At 41.9% G+C, this 21,039-nt stretch overlaps 1 protein-coding gene, 1 non-coding gene and 1 pseudogene across 4 annotated transcripts; 1 reads left to right on the top strand and 2 right to left on the bottom strand.

The window, feature by feature from the left end:
- Nucleotides 1-149: 149 nt before the first annotated feature.
- On the bottom strand, nt 150-20,416 carry NOX1 (NADPH oxidase 1). 3 transcript variants are annotated; one of them, XM_069463727.1, is made up of 13 exons: nt 20,372-20,416; nt 16,265-16,360; nt 11,514-11,624; nt 11,197-11,281; nt 10,699-10,850; nt 10,414-10,595; nt 10,191-10,323; nt 6,167-6,259; nt 5,012-5,247; nt 4,492-4,654; nt 3,582-3,728; nt 3,259-3,383; nt 150-276 (listed from the first exon to the last, which is right to left on the bottom strand). In XM_069463727.1, exons 1-13 carry the CDS (start codon nt 20,414-20,416, stop codon nt 150-152), a joined length of 1,695 nt encoding a protein of 564 aa, XP_069319828.1. The 3 variants fall into 3 exon arrangements, with proteins under 3 accessions (XP_069319828.1, XP_069319830.1, XP_069319829.1); XM_069463729.1 differs by lacking the exon at nt 3,582-3,728; XM_069463728.1 differs by lacking the exon at nt 11,514-11,624.
- LOC138379278 (U6 spliceosomal RNA) lies at nt 4,797-4,892 on the bottom strand (annotated as a pseudogene).
- On the top strand, nt 6,579-6,685 carry LOC138379270 (U6 spliceosomal RNA). The gene has a single exon (XR_011232049.1). It is a non-coding gene; the product is annotated as a U6 spliceosomal RNA (small nuclear RNA).
- Nucleotides 20,417-21,039: the final 623 nt, after the last annotated feature.

Genomic DNA, 21,039 nt, shown 5'->3' with positions numbered 1-21,039 from the left:
CTAGGTTAGTGAAGCTCAAGTAACAAAGTAGAATGCAATCAAAAAAAGAATGCTAGGGAGTCAAGGCTTGAGAGGCACACCAGACCAAATAAGTTACTGAAGATGCAAAGGAGAGAGAAAATGCAGATTCCTGTCCTTATGCCAATAATTCAGAAATTTTCTTTGTTGAAGTAGAATTGAACCTTCCTGGGATCCAGACTGGAGTATCGGTGACAGCATTTGCGCAGGCTCTTTGCCAAAGTCCGGGGACCACATAAGAAAACCCCCACCACAGATCTGCAGGAATAGAACAATAGTAAGGGCCAGAATGCAGCCACGGCTGCTGATGTTAGCTAAGGCCTCTGCCACTCCCAAGAACCTTGAATAAATACTTGGTAACTCCCACATTCTTCGTGGTAGTTTTTTAACCTCTTCTGCCCACAAGCCCCAAATATGCTCTAAGCCCTTATCACTCTCAGAACTCAGCTTTACCTATTTTATTGAGGAACACAGACACTCCAGAGACAGTTCAGCACAGTGGTTAAATGCCAGACTCTGGAACCAGTCTAGCTGGGTTCAAATCTCAACTCTGACATCAATCCCACCTGTAGGACTTGAGGTAAATTCCTTAACCTCTCTCTCTCTGTTTCAGCATTCCCACCTGTAAAGTGGGGATAAAAATAGTACGACCCACCTCTCAGGGTTGTTTTGAAGATTAAATGAAAATATGAAAAGCAGAAAAATGCCTGGCATATATCAAATGAATATGTATTAGCTGCCATTGAAGCCACCCACTGTGAGCTTATCCACACCTCAAAATTTCTGCTACTGAAGAGGTGGTGTCCTTTCTTGCCAAAGCTAATGTTTCCAACTATGCTCTGGGTCTCACCCTCTCCTTCCTTCCCATACCTTCCTCTCCACTCTTTGTTTTCTTTTACCTAATTATAGTATAATTCATATACCATAAAATTCAACCCACTGAAGTATCCAATCAGTGCTTTTTAGTATAGCCACAAAGTTGTGCAACCATCACTACTATCTAATTCCAGGACATTTTCTTTTTTTTTTGAAACAGAGTCTCACTCTGCTGCCCGGGCTAGAGTGCCATGGCATCAGCCTAGCTCACAGCAACCTCAAGTTCCTGGGCTCAAACAATCCTTCTGCCTCAACCTCCTGAGTAGCTGGGACTACAGGCATGCGCCACCATGCCTGGCTAATTTTTTTCTATATATGTTTAGTTGGGCTGCTAATTTCTTTCTATTTTTAGTAGAGACGGGGTCTCGCTCTTGCTCAGGCTGGTAGCGAACTCCTAACCTCGAGTGATCCACCCGCCTCGGCCTCCCAGAGTGCTAGGATTACAGGCATGAGCCACCGCACCCAGCCCAGGACATTTTCATCATCCTGAAAAAAAACTCATCCACATTAGCAGTCACTACTCATTTCCTCCCAACTACCCCCCACCCTAGACAATCACTAATCTGCTTTCTATGTCTGTAGATTATGAAGGTTTCATATAAATGGAATCATACAATATGTGGCCTTTTGTGTCTGGTTTCTTTCATTCAACAAATGTTATCAAGGTTTGTCCATGTTTGTAGCACATATTTTTATAGCCAAATAATATTATATTATGTGAATATATCAATTTTCTTTATTCATCTGCTGATGGACACTTGGGTTGTTTTCACTTTTTGGCTATTATGAATAACGCTGCTATGTACATGTTTTGTGTGGATGTGTGTTTTCATTTATCTTGGGTGTATACTGAGGAGTGAAATTGCTGGGTCATATGGAAACTCTATGTTTAATGCTTTGAGGAACTGCCAAAGAGTTTTCCCCAAGTGCTGTACCATTCTACTTTCTCACAAGCAATGTTCTGAATTCCAATTTCTCTACTTCCTCGTTAACACTTATTATTGTCTGTCTTTTATTGTGGCCATCTTAGTCCTCTCCTCTCTTTTTTATATTTATTTTATTCCTATCTACTGGCCCCTGTTCTGTCTATAAATATGCTCAGATCATCCTTAAGCTAAATAAGCACTTCCTGACCCTGCTGCTCTTCCAACACTGTTGACTATTCTCTACCATTTCCTCCCTTGGCTTCTGTGACAACACTTCTCCACATATTCCCACTTCTGCCCTGGTTTATCTTTCTCTCTTTCCACATAACCTGGGAATTCCTTAATACTCTGTCCTTTGCCACTCTCCCTCTCCCCTGGCAGTCTCATGCACTCTCACAACTTGAACTATGTTCAACTCAACACTATAATTAGCATAATCTCTTTTGCTTATATGCTGCTTTACAATTTACAGAGCATTTTTTCATATATTGTCTGACTTGACCTTCACAACAACCTTGCAAGTGAATAGAGCAGGCATTTACTAATATAGCCCTGGTTTTACAGATGAGGAATCTGAAGACCAGAGGGTTTTCTAGCTCAAGTTCCCAGCACTGGAAAGTGTCAGAACCAACATTAGGACCCAGGATCATCTGAATCGGAGTCACTAAGTGCTCTGGCCACTGCTTCATGAAGCCTTTCCTGATCATCCCATGTGGCCATGGACTTTTCTTCCCTCAGGTGTCCATGCACCTCTTTCATGGAGTGCATCATTCTGCTCTGACGTGATTGTATGCATTTCTCATTCAAATGAGTGCTCCTTGAGGGCAAGAACCATATCCAATTTTTCTTTCAACCTCCAAAGCTTCTAGAATAGTGAATGCTGAGCTTATAGAAGGTAACCAATAATATTTGTGGAATTGAATTGATCTTTACCTGCCAACTTGTTCACAGAGTTTATCTACCATGACCAGCTTCATCTCCTTCCCATCGGAATGGCTGGTTTCATGGCACCAGATTTTCTTGTATGCTCTAACATGTCTCAAAACCCTCCAGAAAGACTGAACTCAGGTAATCAGTAAACTAGATAAGACACTCTGAACCCTTGTTGCTTTAAGTAGAGGTCATCAAGGTCCCCCACAATGCATTTAAAGTGCCCCAGTTCTCTAGTTTGTTTGTTAGTATAGGTCAGAACTGAGCCTCCTTGTCTCACTGTTTGAATAAGGCTTGCTGGGGCAGAAAACATCTTCTCATCAATCACAGGATCATGACCCACATTTTGCTAAAACCCCAGATGAAATTTCCTCAGTTTTCAGCAAAAATCTAAGAGTAGTGCAGTTTCTGCCCCAGAAATCTTTTCTCAAGAGTGTTCAACATGCTGTAATACCTTTCCTAAACCCTAATTCTGCCAATTCAATGAACTAGAGGAGAATATACTTACTTGGGGTGGGAGGTAGCTATTGTAGAAAACTCATTGTCCCACATTGGTCTCCCAAAGGAGGTTTTCTGTTTCAGACCTGTCACTATGTCAGTGGCCTTGTCAAAGTTTAATGCTGCATGACCGACCTGGAGTCAGAGAAGTGAAAGTTAGAAAAAGCAAGTCCTGGTAGCTGCCTCTTCTTTCAGCCAAATTGAAACTTGGGTCTGAGGGTGAGGGAAGGTAGGAAATCGTAACAAATAATTATTTCTAATCAGCATGTACTCTCCTTTGTCTGACATTCATCCTACATTTAACATGAGAATTAGTGTGTTGTTAGAACTCACGATATTGCTGTCCCATCCAGTGAGGAAGAGACGGTAGTTTAGAAAATCTACTTTGCCTAATTCCTCCATCTCTTGTTCCAGGGAGATCAGTAGGTCATTGAACCAGGAGAAAGCACCAGTCTCCCTACAGATCCAGTAGAAATAGATCTGAAATTAGCAAGAGACAACATGGCCTTATTAAGTGCCCTTTACAATGCATACTGTGGTGATATGAATATATACAGATGGTCCCCAACTTAAAATGGTTTGACTTACAATTTTTTAACTTTATGATGTTGCAAAAGGGATATACATTCAGAAGAAACCATTCTTGAAGTGCCCATACAACCATTCTGTTTTTCTCCTTCAGCACAGTATTCAATAAATTACATGAGATATTCAACACTCTTTTGTAAAATAGGCTTTGTGTTAGATGATTCTGCCCAGCTGCAGGCTAATGCAAGTATTCTGAGCACATTTAAGGTAAGCTAGGCTAAGCTATGATGTTCAGTAGGTTAGGTGTATTCAATGTATTTTTTATTTATGATATTTTCAATATATATGTACATATATGCACACATACATACATACTCTATATTTGTTAATCAACTCTAATGGTGACCTGATAAATCACTTTTACAGAGCAGCAAACCTTAGGCAGCATAAATGTTCAGAGTTCTGATAGTTTCCCTTATGGAAAGAGCCCTCCAAGGTCATTTTGGGGTCAGGGTGATTCTAAACTACAAATTGAAAAGAACACCCCACTCTTATGGTGAATCTGTAGAAGTGGATGCCTGGCAAAGAGAAGTGATCACTCACTCTCATAATTCCAGGAAGAGATAACTCTCTTATCAATTATAAAGAGCTTAGCACATGAAGGCAATGGATCTGTCAGGCCCATGCAGATGAAAAGTGATGTACAGGAGTGTACCTTTTGTGTTTTGAGGTCATGGTCTGCATGCTGGAATTTATACCAGATGGATTTCAAGATGGAAGCAAAGGGGGTGACCCCAATTCCTGCTCCAACCAGCATAGCCACTTCATACTGGAAAACATCCTCACTGGCTGTGCCAAAGGGACCATCCACCTCAATCCTGGCAGAAGACAGAAGACAACAAGCAAGTGAAGTCTCACCTTCACCTTTAACTGCAAATATCCTCCCAGAAACATAGCTGTTCCCACAGCTGACTTCTGCCTGTTTATTTTACTTTTTATTTTTTTAATTTTTTTTTACTTAAAAAATTATTTTAATCATGTCATCCTTGCGCAGGGGCCATGCTAATCTTCTCTGTATTGTCCCAATTTTAGTATATGTGCGGCCGAAGCGAGCACCTGCCTGTTTGTTTTAATTCTATTCTATTATACCAGACTTAAGGTTCAACGAGGTATTGCTTTCTCTTTTCTGCCAGTCTGCATCCTGGTCTGGATCTCTGCTGGTCTCGAGGACCTACCTGGGAATTGATGAATCCTGTTGTTCAAAAGCCCTTATGAGATTTTCTGTCCAGTCCCCTGCTGCTCGGATATGAATGGAGAAGGAATCTTCCTCTGGAGCAGAGGTCAGAGTAAAGGGATGCCACTCCAGGAGAGAGATTGAGGGGCAATTAACAAAGATATATTGTCCCACTTCCATGCTGAAGCCACCCTTGTTCATCTGCAATTCCAAAACTTTGGAGGGGTGCATGACAACCTGTGAATGAAGCATATAGACCAAAGGAGGCAAACTAAGATGGCAACAGGCAGGCCCATAGCGTAAATGAGTAAAGCCACATGGCTGGTGAGGTGGTGAACTGTGAACACAAGTCCTTTCTATTTATTTTATTTTATTTTTTTTTTTGAGACAGAGTCTCACTCTGTTGCCCGGGCTAGAGTGAGTGCCGTGGCGTCAGCCTAGCTCACAGCAACCTCAAACTCCTGGGCTTAAGCGATCCTCCTGCCTCAGCCTCCCAAGTAGCTGGGACTACAGGCATGCGCCACCATGCCCGGCTAATTTTTTGTATATATATATTTTAGTTGTCCATATAATTTCTTTCTATTTTTAGTAGAGACGGGGTCTCACTCTTGCTCAGGCTGGTCTTGAACTCCTGACCTCGAGCGATCCACCCGCCTCGGCCTCCCAGAGTGCTAGGATTACAGGCGTGAGCCACCGCGCCCGGCCACAAGTCCTTTCTAAAGGGGGCAGCAACTACTTAGCTCCAGACAATGGTTGCAATATGGAATAGTGACTCGTGTTATCAGGTTTCCTGATTCTTCAAAAGAAGCAATAATTGCCTTTTTAAAAAAATATGAAAGTCTCCATCCAGATTTTTAAATGTTGGCAACTAATTCAACTTTTAAACAAACATCGTGTGGGCCAAACAAAATATATCCCTGGGATAGATCTGGCCCAGGACACCTGCTTGCAGCCTCTGACATGGATCCATCCTGATGATTTCTGCCAAGGCCCTCTTTCCCAGTTCTGTCCAGCACTAGAGGAACTGAAGTATGTCACCCCCACCCCCACCACCAAGTGTCTTTATTCCCTTCAGGGTGACAACTTGGCAATTTAGTTCTATAATCAGGTAGAAGAGAACTCTTATCACAGCAAGAGGAAAGTGCATATTCTTTACCTTGGTTATCACAACCTTCTGCTGGGAGCGATAAAACCGGAGGATCCTTTCAAAGATATAAAGAATGATTGGTGCAACGATCCACTTCCAAGACTGCACAGAGACCGAGTAAAGAATAAGATTACACATTAATCTCTTCTTTAGGACTTATTTGTGTAGCAGTTCATTCCTTTATGTAATAAATATTTGAGTTCTACGACATGTACCCATTTTTAAGCCACTAATTTCACCAAATCTCGAGAACAGAAATGGAAAGGAATAAACTACAATGGTTTTGTTTGCTAACCTGTTACTCATAAAACAGGCCATTTCCTGAAAATTCACAGGTCTGACCAGGAAGCAAATGAAAAGCATAAAAACAGAATACATGGTAAACATTTATATTCTTAAATTATATATAAAATTTAATTTTGTGCTCACTTTGGCAGCACATGTACTAAAATTGGAATGATATCGAGAAGATTAGCATGGCTCCTGCGCAAGGATGACATATAAATTCATGAAGGCTTCCACAGTTTAAAAAAAAATTTAGGCCGGGCGTGGTGGCTCATGCCTATAATCCTAGCACTCTGGGAGGCTGAGGCAGGCGGATCGTTTGAGCTCAGGAGTTCGAGACCAGCCTGAGCAAGAGCGAGACCCTGTCTCTACTAAAAATAGAAAGAAATTAGCTGGACACCTAAAAATATATAGGAAAAAAAAATTAGCCGGGCATCAGCTACTTGGGAGGCTGAGGCAGGAGGATCGCTTGAGCTCAGGAGTTTGAGGTTGCTGTGAGCTAGGCTGACGCCACGGCACTCTAGCCAGGGCAACCGAGTGAGACTCTGTCTCAAAAAACAAAATTTTAATTTTAAGAATCTAAGACTATCTTCCAGAACAACTTGTCTAATCTGAAAAACCAATAGAGAAAGTAGATGTGAAATAGAAGCAGATGATTAAAAACAAAACAAACACAAAAAAGGAAAAGTGCATGGCCAATGCTATTGATAACAATATATAAAACTTGGTGCTTATGCACCACCTCTTTCCTCAAGTGCTCAAACACTCAACATAGTAATATTTTTTTTACCTTGTCTACATTGTTGTTTTTTTTTTTAAAGCAACCTTTCCGTCCCTGAGATCTTCTTAAGGTAGCAGGTTGCTTCTATATACACAGGAGCTACTAAAAATGTACTTCCTAGCAATACTAAATCATATCCTTTCTTGCACAATTGCTCAAGCATAATACATTGGAACTGTGTGGAATGAGGTTTCTTATGCTATTGCAGGCAAATAGCTTCTGTGGGTATCTCTGGGGAGGGAAGGGGCAGAGATGGGGCAAGTGAAATTTTTTCTTATTTGGAAAAAAATCCCCAGCTGGATTTGGAATACATGAAAAAACATATTGAACAAATGGGTAATAACAATGTGGAAAAAATATTGACCTCGGACATAGTCAGAGTAATAAATATTAAAACAAGATAGCATTTTAGTCTCTCAAATTGGAAAATAATTTTAAGCAATAATGCACAACATTGGCCAGGCGTCGTGGCTCACGCCTGTAATCCTAGCACTCTGGGAGGACAAGGTGGGAGGACTGCTTGAGGTGAGGAGTTCAAGACCAGCCTGAGCAAGAGTGAGACCACTGTCTCTACTAAAAAAATTGTTTTAAAAACTAGCCGAGCAACTAAAAATAGAAAAAATTAGCCGGGCATGATGGCATGACTCTACTCAGGGCAGCGAGTGAGATTATGTCTCAACATAAACAAACAGGGCAACTGAACACCCCTCCTCACAACCCCCTACCCCTTAATATTAAAAAAAAAAAAAGGAAATTAGGAAATTAGTTCACAGCCTGTGAATTGTAAATACTTTTCCTACTTAGCAATTCGTCATCTGTCTTTATTTATGAGGGAGTTTTTTTAGCCATGCAAAATTATTATCTTCTATTTTCTGGCTGCAAGATTGTTTATCATATTTAGAAATGTCTTCCCCCACTCTAGTATTAAAAAAATTCCCATGTGACCTTAGGGTACTTTTATAATTTTTTTTTTTTTTTTTTTGAGACAGAGTCTCACTCTGTTGCCCAGGCTAGAGTGAGTGCCGTGGCGTCAGCCTAGCTCACAGCAACCTCAAACTCCTGAGCTCAAGCGATCCTCCTGTCTCAGCCTCCCGAGTAGCTGGGACTACAGGAATGCACCACCATGCCCGGCTAATTTTTTCTATATATATTTTTAGCTGTCCATATAATTTCTTTCTATTTTTAGTAGAGGTGGGGTCTCGCTCTTGCTCAGGCTGGTCTCGAACTCCTGAGCTCAAATGATCCGCCCACCTCGGCCTCCCAGAGTGCTAGGATTACAGGCGTGAGCCACCGCGCCCGGCCTATAATTTTTTTTTTACATTTAAATCCTTGCTTCATGCATCCTTGATCCATATTTTAGTGTAAGGTACAGAATGCAGGTACAGCTTTTTTTCCCCCAGATGACTATCTCATTGTCCTAAAAAAATTAATCTATCATTTTCCCACTGAATTGAAATGGTAACTTTAGAAGACTTTTTGTTTTAGGTATTTTTCCCTTTGTAGATGAGGACTAAGCTCTTTTTTTTTTTTTTGACAGAGTCTCTCTTTGTTGCCCAGGCTAGAGTGAGTGCCGTGGCATCAGCCTAGCTCACAGCAACCTCAAACTCCTGGGCTTAAGGGATCCTACTGCCTCAGCCTCCCGAGTAGCTGGGACTACAGGCATGCGCCACCATGCCCGGCTAATTTTTTGTATATATATATATATATATATTTTAGTTGTCCATGTAATTTCTTTCTATTTTTAGTAGAGACGGGGTCTCCCTCTTGCTCAGGCTGGTCTCGAACTCCTGACCTCGAGCGATCCACCCGCCTCGGCCTCCCAGAGTGCTAGGATTACAGGCGTGAGCCACCGCGCCCAGCCAGGACTAAGCTCTTAATCCTGCATCTGATTTAAAGACTTTAATCATTCTCAGAGCACTTTGAGGCACCATAAGTCAACCTTTTCCTTCCAATTATTGCTCAAAATAACTTATTTTATGAACAAGCAAAAGTAAACCATAATATCCATGATAATTTCCCTGAGGCAATGTTTCATAATTATTCACTATCTAACAATAATTTTCAAGCAAGTTGTAATAACACCAAAGAAAGCCCACTTCAAGAAGGCTTTTTTCCTCCCCAATTTTTTTTTTTTTTTTTTTTGAGACAGAGTCTCACTCTGTTGCCCGGGCTAGAGTGCCATGTCGTCAGCCTAGCTTACAGCAACCTCAAACTCCTGGGCTCAAGCAATCCTACTCCCTCAGCCTCCTGAATAGCTGGGACTACAGGCTAATTTTTTCTATGTTTAGTTGCCCAGCTGATTTTTTCTATTTTTAGTAGAGATGGGGTCTCACTCTTGCTCAGGCTGGTCTCGAACTCCTGAGCTCAAGAGATCTTCCTGCCTCTGGCTCCCACAGTGCTAGGATTACAGGCGTGAGCCACCGCACCAGCCTCCCCCGAAAATTTGACCGGTATTTCACAGATAAGCTTTGGGACAGTACAGTGGTCATGAGTACAGTCTTTGGAATCTGAAAGGCCTGGCCTTGAATTCAAGCTCCACTACTTACTTACTGTGAGAGCTTGAAAGTTTACTTAATCTATTGGAATCCTAGTCCTTTTGTCTCAAAATGAAGACAAAAGAAGTACCTATCTCATAGGTTATTGCTATATAAACATACAATAATCCATATTACGCAGCAAGACTGGCACATGGTAAACACTATTATTAATAATAACATGGGCTATCATTACTACCTTTGCAGAGAGTCCCATGGCATGCAACAACCATTAGTTCTTCCTCTTCAAGAGCCCCTGTTAATTGCCTGTTGCCAGTGATACAGGAAGTTCCTTGAAGGTAGGAAGGACCCCTATGGATACCCTTCACAGGACCCAGCACAGGGTTGAGCTAGTAATAATGACAAGAGTAATAATAACAATAATAAGAGTAACAGCTCCTATCAAGTCTGTCCTTGTCCATAGGTTTATTACCTCAGGGGGGTGCCCTTCAAACTGGGGATCCCTGCAGTCGGAGTCATGATTATCCCACTTTTGAAAAGACTCTGCACACTTGTGAGGATCATTCTCATTCATGCTCTCCTCTGTTTGACCCCGGACAATTCCACTGAAACAGACAAAGAAGGACAGTTTGGGGCAAAGAATTATGCAAGGTTGGAGAGGCTGGGGCATGAGAATGAGGATTTGAGGACCTTACCCAATGCCGTGAATTCCTAAGCCAACGATATAGAAGACGAAAAGGTGGTGAGTATACCAGAAGACCTCAAAATAATTCCTCCGGATAAACTTGGTAGCTGAAGTTACCATGAGAATCAAGGCTAAGGTCATGATCACTCCAGTGAGCCCAGCAATGCTGGTGAATGTCACATACTCCACTGTCTGTGAAAGGAGAAATGTCAGCCTGACACAATGCCCAACAAGGATACTGTGCCCTTCCTGCTCATGACCAGATCTCAGATGCTTTGCCATTTAGTCAACTCACCATGTCTGGGGACTGGATAGGATTTAGCCAAGAATTCCCCTCTTTTTCACCATGAGATAGGCCAGAGAGAATGGAGGCAAGGGATCCATTTGTGGCCTGTCGACTTCTGCTGTAGCGGTGAAAGTTAAATAGGTGTGCTATGATATGAATAGCTAAATGGAAAGATGGAAAGGAACATAAGAGGCACCTCAAGAACATCAAAGCAGGAATGCCCCACTAGACTAGGAAAATCCTATATATATAGTGCCTAACAGAATGCTGAGTCCACTGAACGTGCCCAATAAAGCCTTGATTGAAGAGAGATCCAAGATCTTTTTTATACTTACTCTGTTCCCAAAGGAATAGAATGTAAGTTTCATGAAAACAGGCCTAGAATAGTGCCTGACAAATAGTGTCAGATGGCTCAATAAATATTTTTTGAATATGCATATGTATGGATGAATAAAAATAGACTTTGAGTGCCCTGGATTCTGCAGTTTCATAGCTTGCCTGAGTTACCTGTGTGCAGGCAGATCATATATGCCACCAGCTTGTGGAAGGTGAGGTTGTGATCCAATTGCTTTCTCAGTGTGCGGCTGCAAAACTACAAATGTAAACCGATCATGATCAGGTGTCCCCAGCCAGCCTTACTAACCCATAACCAAGATGTCTTGCACATAGCATGCCAATACCCAGCCACCCTTACCCAACCCCTTAGCTACAAAAGGAGACCTCTGGCTTCCATTCCTAGAAGCTTGGTGTTGGGCTTTCCTCCTGAGGACTCCGGGGTCTCTTTCTTTAATGTGGAAGTTGACCTAGGGGTGGTTGGGACTCACTGAGCAGGTGCCCCTCAGGAAGGACAGCAAATTGCGACACACAGGAAGCAGGATCAGCATGCTGTTGAAATTCAAGCAGAGAGCAGAGGCTCGGGCACAGGCCAACGACGGCTAGAGCAGAGGAGAAAAGAGACCATCAGCTTCTTGATCTCACCATCTACCAGGTGAGCACTGGCCCAGTCCTCTCATCTGAGATCTGCAAATGGACAGAGCTTCAGCTTCCTCCGCTTGCTCTCACTCTGTAGCTAGAACAATCAGGCCAGGCTCTGTTTGCAAAAGACAGAAAAAGTGCTGAATTTCATATTGAATTGAGCAATTCCCATGACAGTGGTTTGGAAATGTGTGACTCTACATTCATTAATATGAAAGTGAACAGGATTTAATGACTCCATGTTAGCGAATACATACTATGGATGTAATATTTTGTTTAATATACTTAATTATGATTTTCTTACTTGTCGTTTGCAAAACAGTCTTGAGGATTATACAGAGTTGTATTTTCATTTTAAATAAAGTTCATATTCAGAGGTATAATTACAGATGGCAACTATTTTATTCTTTTCTGTATTTTCTAATATTGCAATTATAAGCATGCAATAGTTGTATAAGAAAAACAAAAATTTTAACCACTTATATTTAAGATGTTTTCAAAATTGATGGCCGGGCTCAGTGGCTCACACCTGTAATCCTAGCACTCTGGAGACCGAGGCGGGAGGAGCATGAGCGAGATCCCCTCTCTACTAAAAATGGAAAAAAATTAGCCAGGTGTGGTGGCACGTGCCTGTAGTCCCAGCTCCTCGGGAGGCTAAGGCAGGAGGATCGCTTAAGCCCAGAAGTCTGAGGTTGCTGTGAGCCGCAGCACTCTAACCCAGGCAACAGAGTGAGAGTCTGTCTCAAAAAATAAAAAATAAAATAAAATTGAATGAAGCTTAGGCAAGACTAGCGAACCCTTCGAGAAAATTTTTACATTTAAGTAGGGATATGAGAAGGGAGAACTTCTGAAAGCAGAATCAAGCTGATTTCCCTGGGGGGTCAGGCAGCATAAATCAAGAGCAACCTGATCCAGCAGTAGAAGCTGCTAGAAAAGGAGATAAGGAGTCACTGCTTCAAAGAAGTATTTAGCTCAGAAACAGGCCTGACTAGATATAGGCCAGACAGAAAATGGTCACTCAATGGCAGCTGAGTCTAACTTCAGTCCTCAATTCTGTACAACTGATCTCTGAGCCTACTTCATAAACTTGGGACTGCAGGCTATGGGGCGTGACAATACTGTAGTAGTAGGGGAGCTGGCAGCCATAGCCCGGCAATTTTTGTTGCACTTCAGCTGACTGGCCAGACTTACACGTGTGTCTGTGGGAGACTTGCCAAAAGGAAGAGTGTCAGTTAGGGTTAACGATTTCTTGGCCTTTTTCTAATAATCTTTAAGACACAAAACCTATTTTTCCTTACAACCTAAACCCAGGACAATGTGACATCAGTTTAATAAGCCAGGCCAAGATCTGCCTAGTGTTCGTAATGGCTTACAAAGTTAGCAGTGCAGCGAGCAAGAGCCGCCCTACTGTTTTCCATTTCTGGCTCTTCCACATGACCTGTATTTTCTCCCTCTGCTGAGTCACACTCCAACTGTTTTTGGTACAGACAGCCGGTTCCATTTCTGAGTAAATTTCCTCAGCTCATCTCAGAGATCCCGCATTTCCACATTGGTTCCCACCACTTACTTATTTGAGTCACAGAGGTTTCTTAAAGCTAAAATTGGCAAGTGAATGGGAAATGTAGGACTATAATTTCACAGCTCCATATTCTGTGGCGGCTATCTGTATGGGATGAATTCTTTTTAGAGAAAATCTTTTTTCCCCATTGCAGCACGTTGAAATATGCCAACGTATGTTCATATCTCTATGTCAACACTCACTGATGCTATAATTGAACTGTTGCTGTCGTTAATGCCTCATTGACTATGGATTTAAACTTTTTCCTCAGCTGGAGGGAAGGCACTTGGGAGGGTGGCGGGGTGGGCAAAAAAATAAAAAATAAGCTTCTTCCTCTGCTACTTATTTACTCTACTTCATAGTGAATTAAATTGCTGTCTGTATTTTCCCAAGATGAGCATGAATTTAAGAAATATCCTACGGAATGATCAAGTAAATGATGGCACATCAATGTAATGGACTATTATTCTCTTACAAGGCTGAGAGCTATATGCAGTGGTGTAGTAGTGGTAAATGTTTTAATGACCAGCTTTTTTGGGGGAGAAGGGATTCCTGATTTCCAGCATTTGCCAATTTTGATGGTGTAAGTACTCCCACCATGGCAGATTTCAAGATACCAATTTGATGTTATTGAACACTACCGGATGCAGAGTTGGGAAGAGATGCACACAACTGGCTACTGCAAGCTGGTATGAGCTGATTCCAGTACAGCACTGGTAAATGTACTCACATGAAAAGATCTGAGATATATTAAGTATAAGAAGCAATTTCCAGCCAATATCTACAATGGGATCCCTTTTTTGGTTAAAACAAAAAACTATGTGCCCTATTATATGTGGATATCAAAACTCATAGAACTATACACCAAAAAGAGCAAATTTTATTATATGAAAATTAAGGCTGGGCACGGTGGCTCACGCTTGTAATCCTAGCACTCTAGGAGGCCGAGGCGGGATGATAGCTTGAGCTCAGGAGTTCGAGACCAGCCTGAGCAAGAGTGAGACCCCCCATCTCTACAAAAAATAGAAAAATTAACTGGACATGGTGCCGCATGCATGTAGTCCCAGTTACTTGAGAGGCAGAGGCAAGAGAATTGCTTGAAACCAGGAGTTTGAGGTTTCAGTGAGCTATGATGATGCCACGGCACTCTAGCCAGGGCGACAGAGTGAAACTCTGTCTCAAAAGAAAAAAAGAAAGAAAGAAAAGAAAATTAAAAAGTGAATAAACAATAGAACCTACCTCAAAAACAAAACCCATGTGTCTAATGTACTTGTGAACATACATCAGTATGTTTATGTACATACACACACCAAACTATTAATAGCGGTTATCTTGGAGTGGGATGGGAGGGGGATGTTCACATTTTACTTATACACTTCTATATGGTCTGATCTCATTGAAAGCAGCATTACTGATAATTAATTTTTTAAAATAGGGCTTCAAAAAATGAAATGTCTACAGACATTAGCATGATTTATTTTTCTGCTACTGACTTTTTGGTCATGAAGTAATCAAGCTCTTAATAACTAGTCACATCCATTGCATCATTCTCTTAATAAAAAGCTATTTTCAAAACAAATTAACACTTCCTTTGGAATTATAGCTTCTAAAGAAGGATCAAGAATGAACATTTAAAACGGAAAACAGCAAGGTGAAATAAGTCATGATCAGAACATTCAAATTAGTTGTGATCTCAACATGGGTCCTTTGATTATGGAAAGAAAAAAAGGATTTTTTCAAAGGACAAACTGTCTTTAAACGTGTACATTGGGCGGACCTTTGCGGAAAGCTACTAAAAAAAGGCATTGTCAAGATGAAAGGGATTTAACCAAATCCCCTACCTGTTACTGCATAATAGACTAGAGATAGCTGTCAAATTTGCTCTTCTAACCAGGCGGTGCCCAGGTTCACCAGCCTGTGAGAGAATCATCCTCACCTTACATCTTCTTCCTGGTCACCTCCACACCCACCCTCACCCTCGACTCACCCCCACCCTCTCTCATCTATTTCTGATCTGCCACTTCCCCAGCCTTCTCCATTCTGTGACTGTGACCTGACCCTACCTTTCTGCAGGCCTTGAGTTCTGCAACACCCCCACCCTCAGGCCCCCCCTAGGTGGCCCTCCTGTTTGATAGAGAGGTATAGAGGTATGTTTCTGTGACATTAGTCCACAGCAGTGGTTTTCAAGTTGTTTTCTGTTTTTCCTTTTTTCTTTGTTTCTTTCTTTCTTTTAATCAAACTCTTTCTTAACATCATAGGCAGGGCCAGGTGCGGTGGCTCACGCCTGTAATCCTAGCACCCTGGGAGGCTGAGGTGGGAGGATCGCTCGAGATTAGGAGTTCGAGACCAGCCTGAGCAAGAGTGAGACCCCATCTCTACTAAAAACAGAAAGAAATTAGCTGGACAACTAAAAATATATAGAAAAAATTAGCTGGGCATGGTGGCGCCTGCCTGCAGTCCCAGCTACTAGGGAGGCTGAGGCAGAAGGATCCCTCGAGCCCAGGAGTGTGAGGTTGCTGTGAGCTAGGCTGATGCCACAGCACTCTAGCCCGGGCAACAGAAGTGAGACTCTGTCTCAAAAAAAAAAAAAAAAGCATCATAAGCAGGAGTCCATAAGACAGATACAGGCTGCTCTGGTTGAAATTGGGGCAGGGCAGGAGCATTGCCCAGTTAGCCTTCCCCTCACACCCTGTAGGAGCACCTGAGTTCCTGGAAACCAGTTTGAAAACCACTGCCCAACAGTTTCCTTTATTGCATGTTTTTCTTGTCAGGTCTGGGGAGTGTGCCCAAGATAGGGCTGTCAAATTTAGTAAATAAAAATATAGGATGCCAAGCTAAATTTGAACTTCAGATTTTAAAAAATGAATATTTTAGTATACCTATGTTCCATGCAAAAATGATTTGTTGTTTATCTGAAAAATCCTGCATTTTTTTTCTGGCAACCCTAGCCCTAGAGAAAATCAGGACACTGGGTCATAAAGGACCTGGAATCAGAGATTAGAGGAAAATAGAGATTCTCCACATCACAACTGGGATACTCACCCCAAGGATTTCTCTTGTGTAGTAGTACTTGTCTGCCTTCTCATATTTCAGGAAGGCATCCACAAACAGGAAAACATTCAGCCCCAGCCAAACAGCCTGCAGGAAGACAAAACAAACAAGGAAGAAAGTGGAATTTGGGTATGGAAAGGAGTCGATAAGGGATAATAGAAAATAGTTGTCACCATCTGGGCTATTTTGTGTTTATCTGTTTTCATTATAAATGACTACAGTCCTGCCAGTATCTAACTTGCTTTCAGAGTGAGTTAGCACTTTGAGACATGCCCATTAGACACTAATGAGCAGGGTCAGCAAACTAAGGCCCATGGGCCAAATCTGACTCACTACCTGTTTTGCATGGCCTGCAAGCTAAGAATAATTTTACATTCTTTGTTTCACATTTTTAAATGGTTGAGAAAATCAAAAGAAGAATATTTCATGACATGAAAATAATATGAAATTCCAATTTCAGTGACCGTAAATAAAGTGGCATGGAACTAATAGCCACACCTACTCATTTCTGTATTGTTTATGGCTGTGTTTATGATACAATGATGGAGTTGAGCAGTTGGGACAGAGACCATATGGCTTGCAAAGTCTAAAATATGTACTATCTAGCTTTTTATAGATACATTTGTCAATTCCTGGACTACAGCATTCAAACTATTGTACCTAAAAGATGGCAATAAATGAATAAATGGATTTCTGAAGAAACAAAGAATAAATTTAGCATCTAAAACAATACCCATCTGAAAAGGACTAAACCACTCCAGATGGGCCTGCCTCTTTAATTTAATTTAATTACACCCTGACACACATTTTCTTGTTTTCAGATTGTCTTTTTTTGAAATTAACCTATTGTTGCTTTGGACTCATTTGAGCTCCTAAGACTACTGTTGCCTGTCCCAAGTTCTGTCTCTGTATTGGCTAAGGGGGAAATTTGGAACCCACTGCCCATTGCCTTGGAGACTACCCAACTGGGCTCTAGCCCAAGTCTGGAAGTGCTAGTCTGTAATTCAACAGGTCTCCGGGGCACTGGAATGCCTCTAGGATATATTCCTTGTTCCAGGATGAGTCAGAACCATCTCAGCCCACAGGTAAAGGGCCTTAAGCCTAAGACATGGTCCATTCAGATTCCCTAGATCTGGGCCACTCACATACCTCTAGTAGCATAGCGTAGTGATTTAAAGTTTGATATTGGAGTCAAACTTGTTGGGCTCAAATTCTAGTGGCACCACTTAGTAGCTCTGTAATCTTAGACAGACATGTGATTCAACTTCTCTGAAACTCAATTTCTTCACTTGTAAAATGAGGATAATAACAGTATCTACCTCATAGTAATGCTATAAGGCTTATATGAGATAATACATGTAAAGTGATTAATGCAATGCTTGGTGCATAGTAAGAAGAACTCATTATTACCAAACTGGTAATAACGCATTATCAGTCAATTTCTTCCTACCTCCTTTGCTCAGATACCCTTTCCAGAGTCGGCCATCTTCCAGAAAAGTGTCTTTGATCCAATCGAAAAAGAAGAGTTGAAAGCCTCAGATACCTCAGGAATTTGGAAGACAGGAGTGAAGCTTATTTAGAGGGAGGAGAAATATTTCTGGATCAGAGAGGGACACGGAGCAAAGAACCCTGTGTCAGCCCATCATGAATTATAGACAAGGTAAATGATAAAATACAGTGACATCTAGGAGTAAGGAATTCCATTCCCCATCTTGGCTGTCATTTCCTCTACTGTGAATGAAAAAGAAGGTGATGTAGAGCAGGAAGGAAAACAGGAGTAACTCCATGACAGACTGGACCTCCTAGGAAAGGCATAAGTTTCGGTTTCCCCAATGCAGGCCCTCCCCCTCCCCGGAATACCGCTAGTAACAACTAAAAGCCCTGGCTTGGAAACTGGCCAATCAGGAGCCAAAGCCCCGGCTTGGAAACCGGCCAATCAGGATCCAGAGCCCCGGCTTGGAAACCAGCCAATCAGGAGCCAGGGCCCCCGGCTTGGAAACCGGCCAATCAGGAGCCAATACTATCAGCCACTTTTGAAAGAGCAAATGAACTAAAAGGGAGGTGGGGAGGGTGTGCCCGATACATATAACCTACTGATAAGTACAAAAGCTTAGTGTCCACCCCAGGGCGGGGTCCCGGCTCATGGAGAGACCACTGCGCTGGTGCTCTGAGCCTTGGACCCTAGCCCGGGCTAGAAAATAAACTCCTTTGTCTGTTGCAGCCTTGGTGACTCTGCCTATCTGTTCCTGGGGCTGAGGGAAACCGGTTCTTACAGTGAAGCACAAGACCTGGGAGGAAGGAGGAATAAAAATATTTTTTGAGTATTTATTTTTTATTAGAAAATAGTGCAGAGGAGTATATGTCACAGATAGTGAGAAGTCTGAGCTTACCAGCAGGATTGGAGGGAAATGGAAATTGAAAGCTAGAGAGTAAAATGTGAGTTGTGAGTCATCACCAAGGGTGATGAACTCCCCCAGCAAAAAATAGGAGAGGACTAAAAACAACTCAGGTAGGCCAGGTATGGTGGCTCACGCCTATAATCCTAGCACTCTGGGAGGCCAACACAGGGGGATTGTTTGAGGTCAGGAGTTCGGGACCAGTCTGAGAAAGAGTGAGACTCCATCTCTACTAAAAATAGAAATAAATTAGCCGGGCAACTAAAAATAGAAACAAAAAATTAGCCAGGCATGGTGGCGAATGCCTGTAGTCCCAGCTACTGGGGAGGCTGAGGCAGGAGGATCGCTTGAGCCCAGGAGTTTGAGGTTGCTGTGAGCTAGGCTGATGCCATGGCACTCTAGCCTGGGCAACAGAGTGAGACCCTGTCTCAAAAAAAAAAAAAAAAAAAAAAAACCTAAGGTAAACATGGAATTTAGAGCTAGAAACAACCTTATATTTTTATCTAATCTAGTCACTTCATTAATCCCCTGCTCCCTCCCAACTTCCTCCCCCAAAGCCCCACACGCATACACACACACACACACACACACACACGCACAGGGCCTGAAGTCTAGAGAAGAAAAATAATTTCATGAAGGTCACTAAGTTAATAGCAGAACTGAAAGAGTTTGCTAGGTTTCCTATCTCCTAAACTAGTACTCTTTCCATTATAGTGCAAAAGGACTAAATATAGGGCATTGAGTGTTATGTATAAGTCATGTGATAACCTGAAATGTGGCTAGTCCTCACTGAGATGTGCTGTGGGTGTAAAATACACATCGGATTTCAAAGACTTAGTAAAAATAAAAGAACATAAATTATCTCATTAATATTGTTAAAATTGATTACATGCTGAAAGGATAATATTTTTGATATATTGGGTTTAATAAATTATATTGTTGGCCCGGCATTGTGGCTTCTGCCTATAATTCCAGCACTTTGGGAGGCTGAGGCAGGATTGCTTGAGGCCAGGAGTTCGAGATCAGGCTGAGCAACATAGCAACACCCTGTCTCTACAAAAAATTTAAAAACTAGCTAGTGTGTGGTGGCACACGCCTTTAGTCCCAGGCAGTCCTGAGGCAAGAGGATCACTTTAGTCCAGGAGTTGGAGGTTGCAATGAGCTATGTTGACGCCATTCTAGCCTGGGCAACAGAGTGAGACCCGATCACAGAAAAGAAATATATTGTTAAAAATTAATTTTACCTGTTTCTTTTTACCTTTTCAATATAGGTATTAGAAAATTTAAAAATTATATTATATGGCTCACAATATATTCCTAGTGAGCAGTGCTGTTCCAGATGATCTCTAAGATCACTTCCATCTCGAATATTCAATGATTTTATGAAATCCTGATGGAGCAGTATAGGAAAGATAGAAAGAAACAAATGCCCCATGGCAGTAGTTCGAAGTGAGATTGAAGAGAAAAGGAGAAGACTAAAAACAGACTGAAATTCCAAATGCCAATGGTTTGATAACATGAACAATGCATATTATCTATCTCTGTCCTCTCATACTTCTCAGAGTTGGATTCTCAGGCCTTGATGAGCCCAGTAATTGTCATGGAATCTTTCCATTTCAAATAACTTTGAAAATCTTAACAAATATGATGTCTCCTTACTCTGTTAACCTTCCTAATTAATAGAAAGTCAAACACCACTTACCAGAAACAAAGCTGAGAACCAGTGGTTAACCACCCAGTTTCCCATAGTCAGGAGGTGGTTTGGAGCCTCTCTAGGCAGTAGGGAAGATTCAGCAACCTGGATTCTGTAGAGAACCTTCAGGATTCGGACTTCTGTCCAGCTCAGGGTCTGTGAGTCTTTAAGATATGAAAAGTGCCCAGCCTGAGCAACAGTGAGATCCCGTCTCTACTAAAAATAGAAAAAATTAGCTGGGTGTGATGGTGTGTCCCTGTAGTCCCAGCTACTCGGGAGGCTGAGGCAGGAGGATCGCTTGAGCCCAGGAGTCTGAGGTTGCTGTGAGCAAGGCTGACGCCACGGCACTCTACTTAGGGCAATGGAGTGAGACACTCTCAAAAAAAAAAAAAAAAAAAAAAAAAAAAAAAGAAAAAGAAAAATGCACACCTACCCACAAAGTCCCTAGGAATGAATAAATCTATTCTGCCTGCCTCCTCTAGGCAGGACTGTGTCATTAGCTTAGGTAGACCAGGCCCATCTATGAGAACTACAGGGGTTTTCCCTGTTGGGGTTTTTACTCCTTCAGGAAATAGCAATCTCCTTAGGGGAAAAAGTTTCTCTCTCATCATCTTATCAACATGACGTAATGTGAAGCATTGCCTTCCTTGATAAGAGATTTACTAAGGTTTCTCCTA

This window comes from Eulemur rufifrons, chromosome 30 (assembly GCF_041146395.1).
Source record: "Eulemur rufifrons isolate Redbay chromosome 30, OSU_ERuf_1, whole genome shotgun sequence".
Classification (NCBI taxonomy): Eukaryota; Metazoa; Chordata; class Mammalia; order Primates; family Lemuridae; genus Eulemur; species Eulemur rufifrons.
The sequence above is the reverse complement of the archived record's forward strand: the minus strand, read 5'-3'. Positions and strand labels throughout refer to the sequence as shown.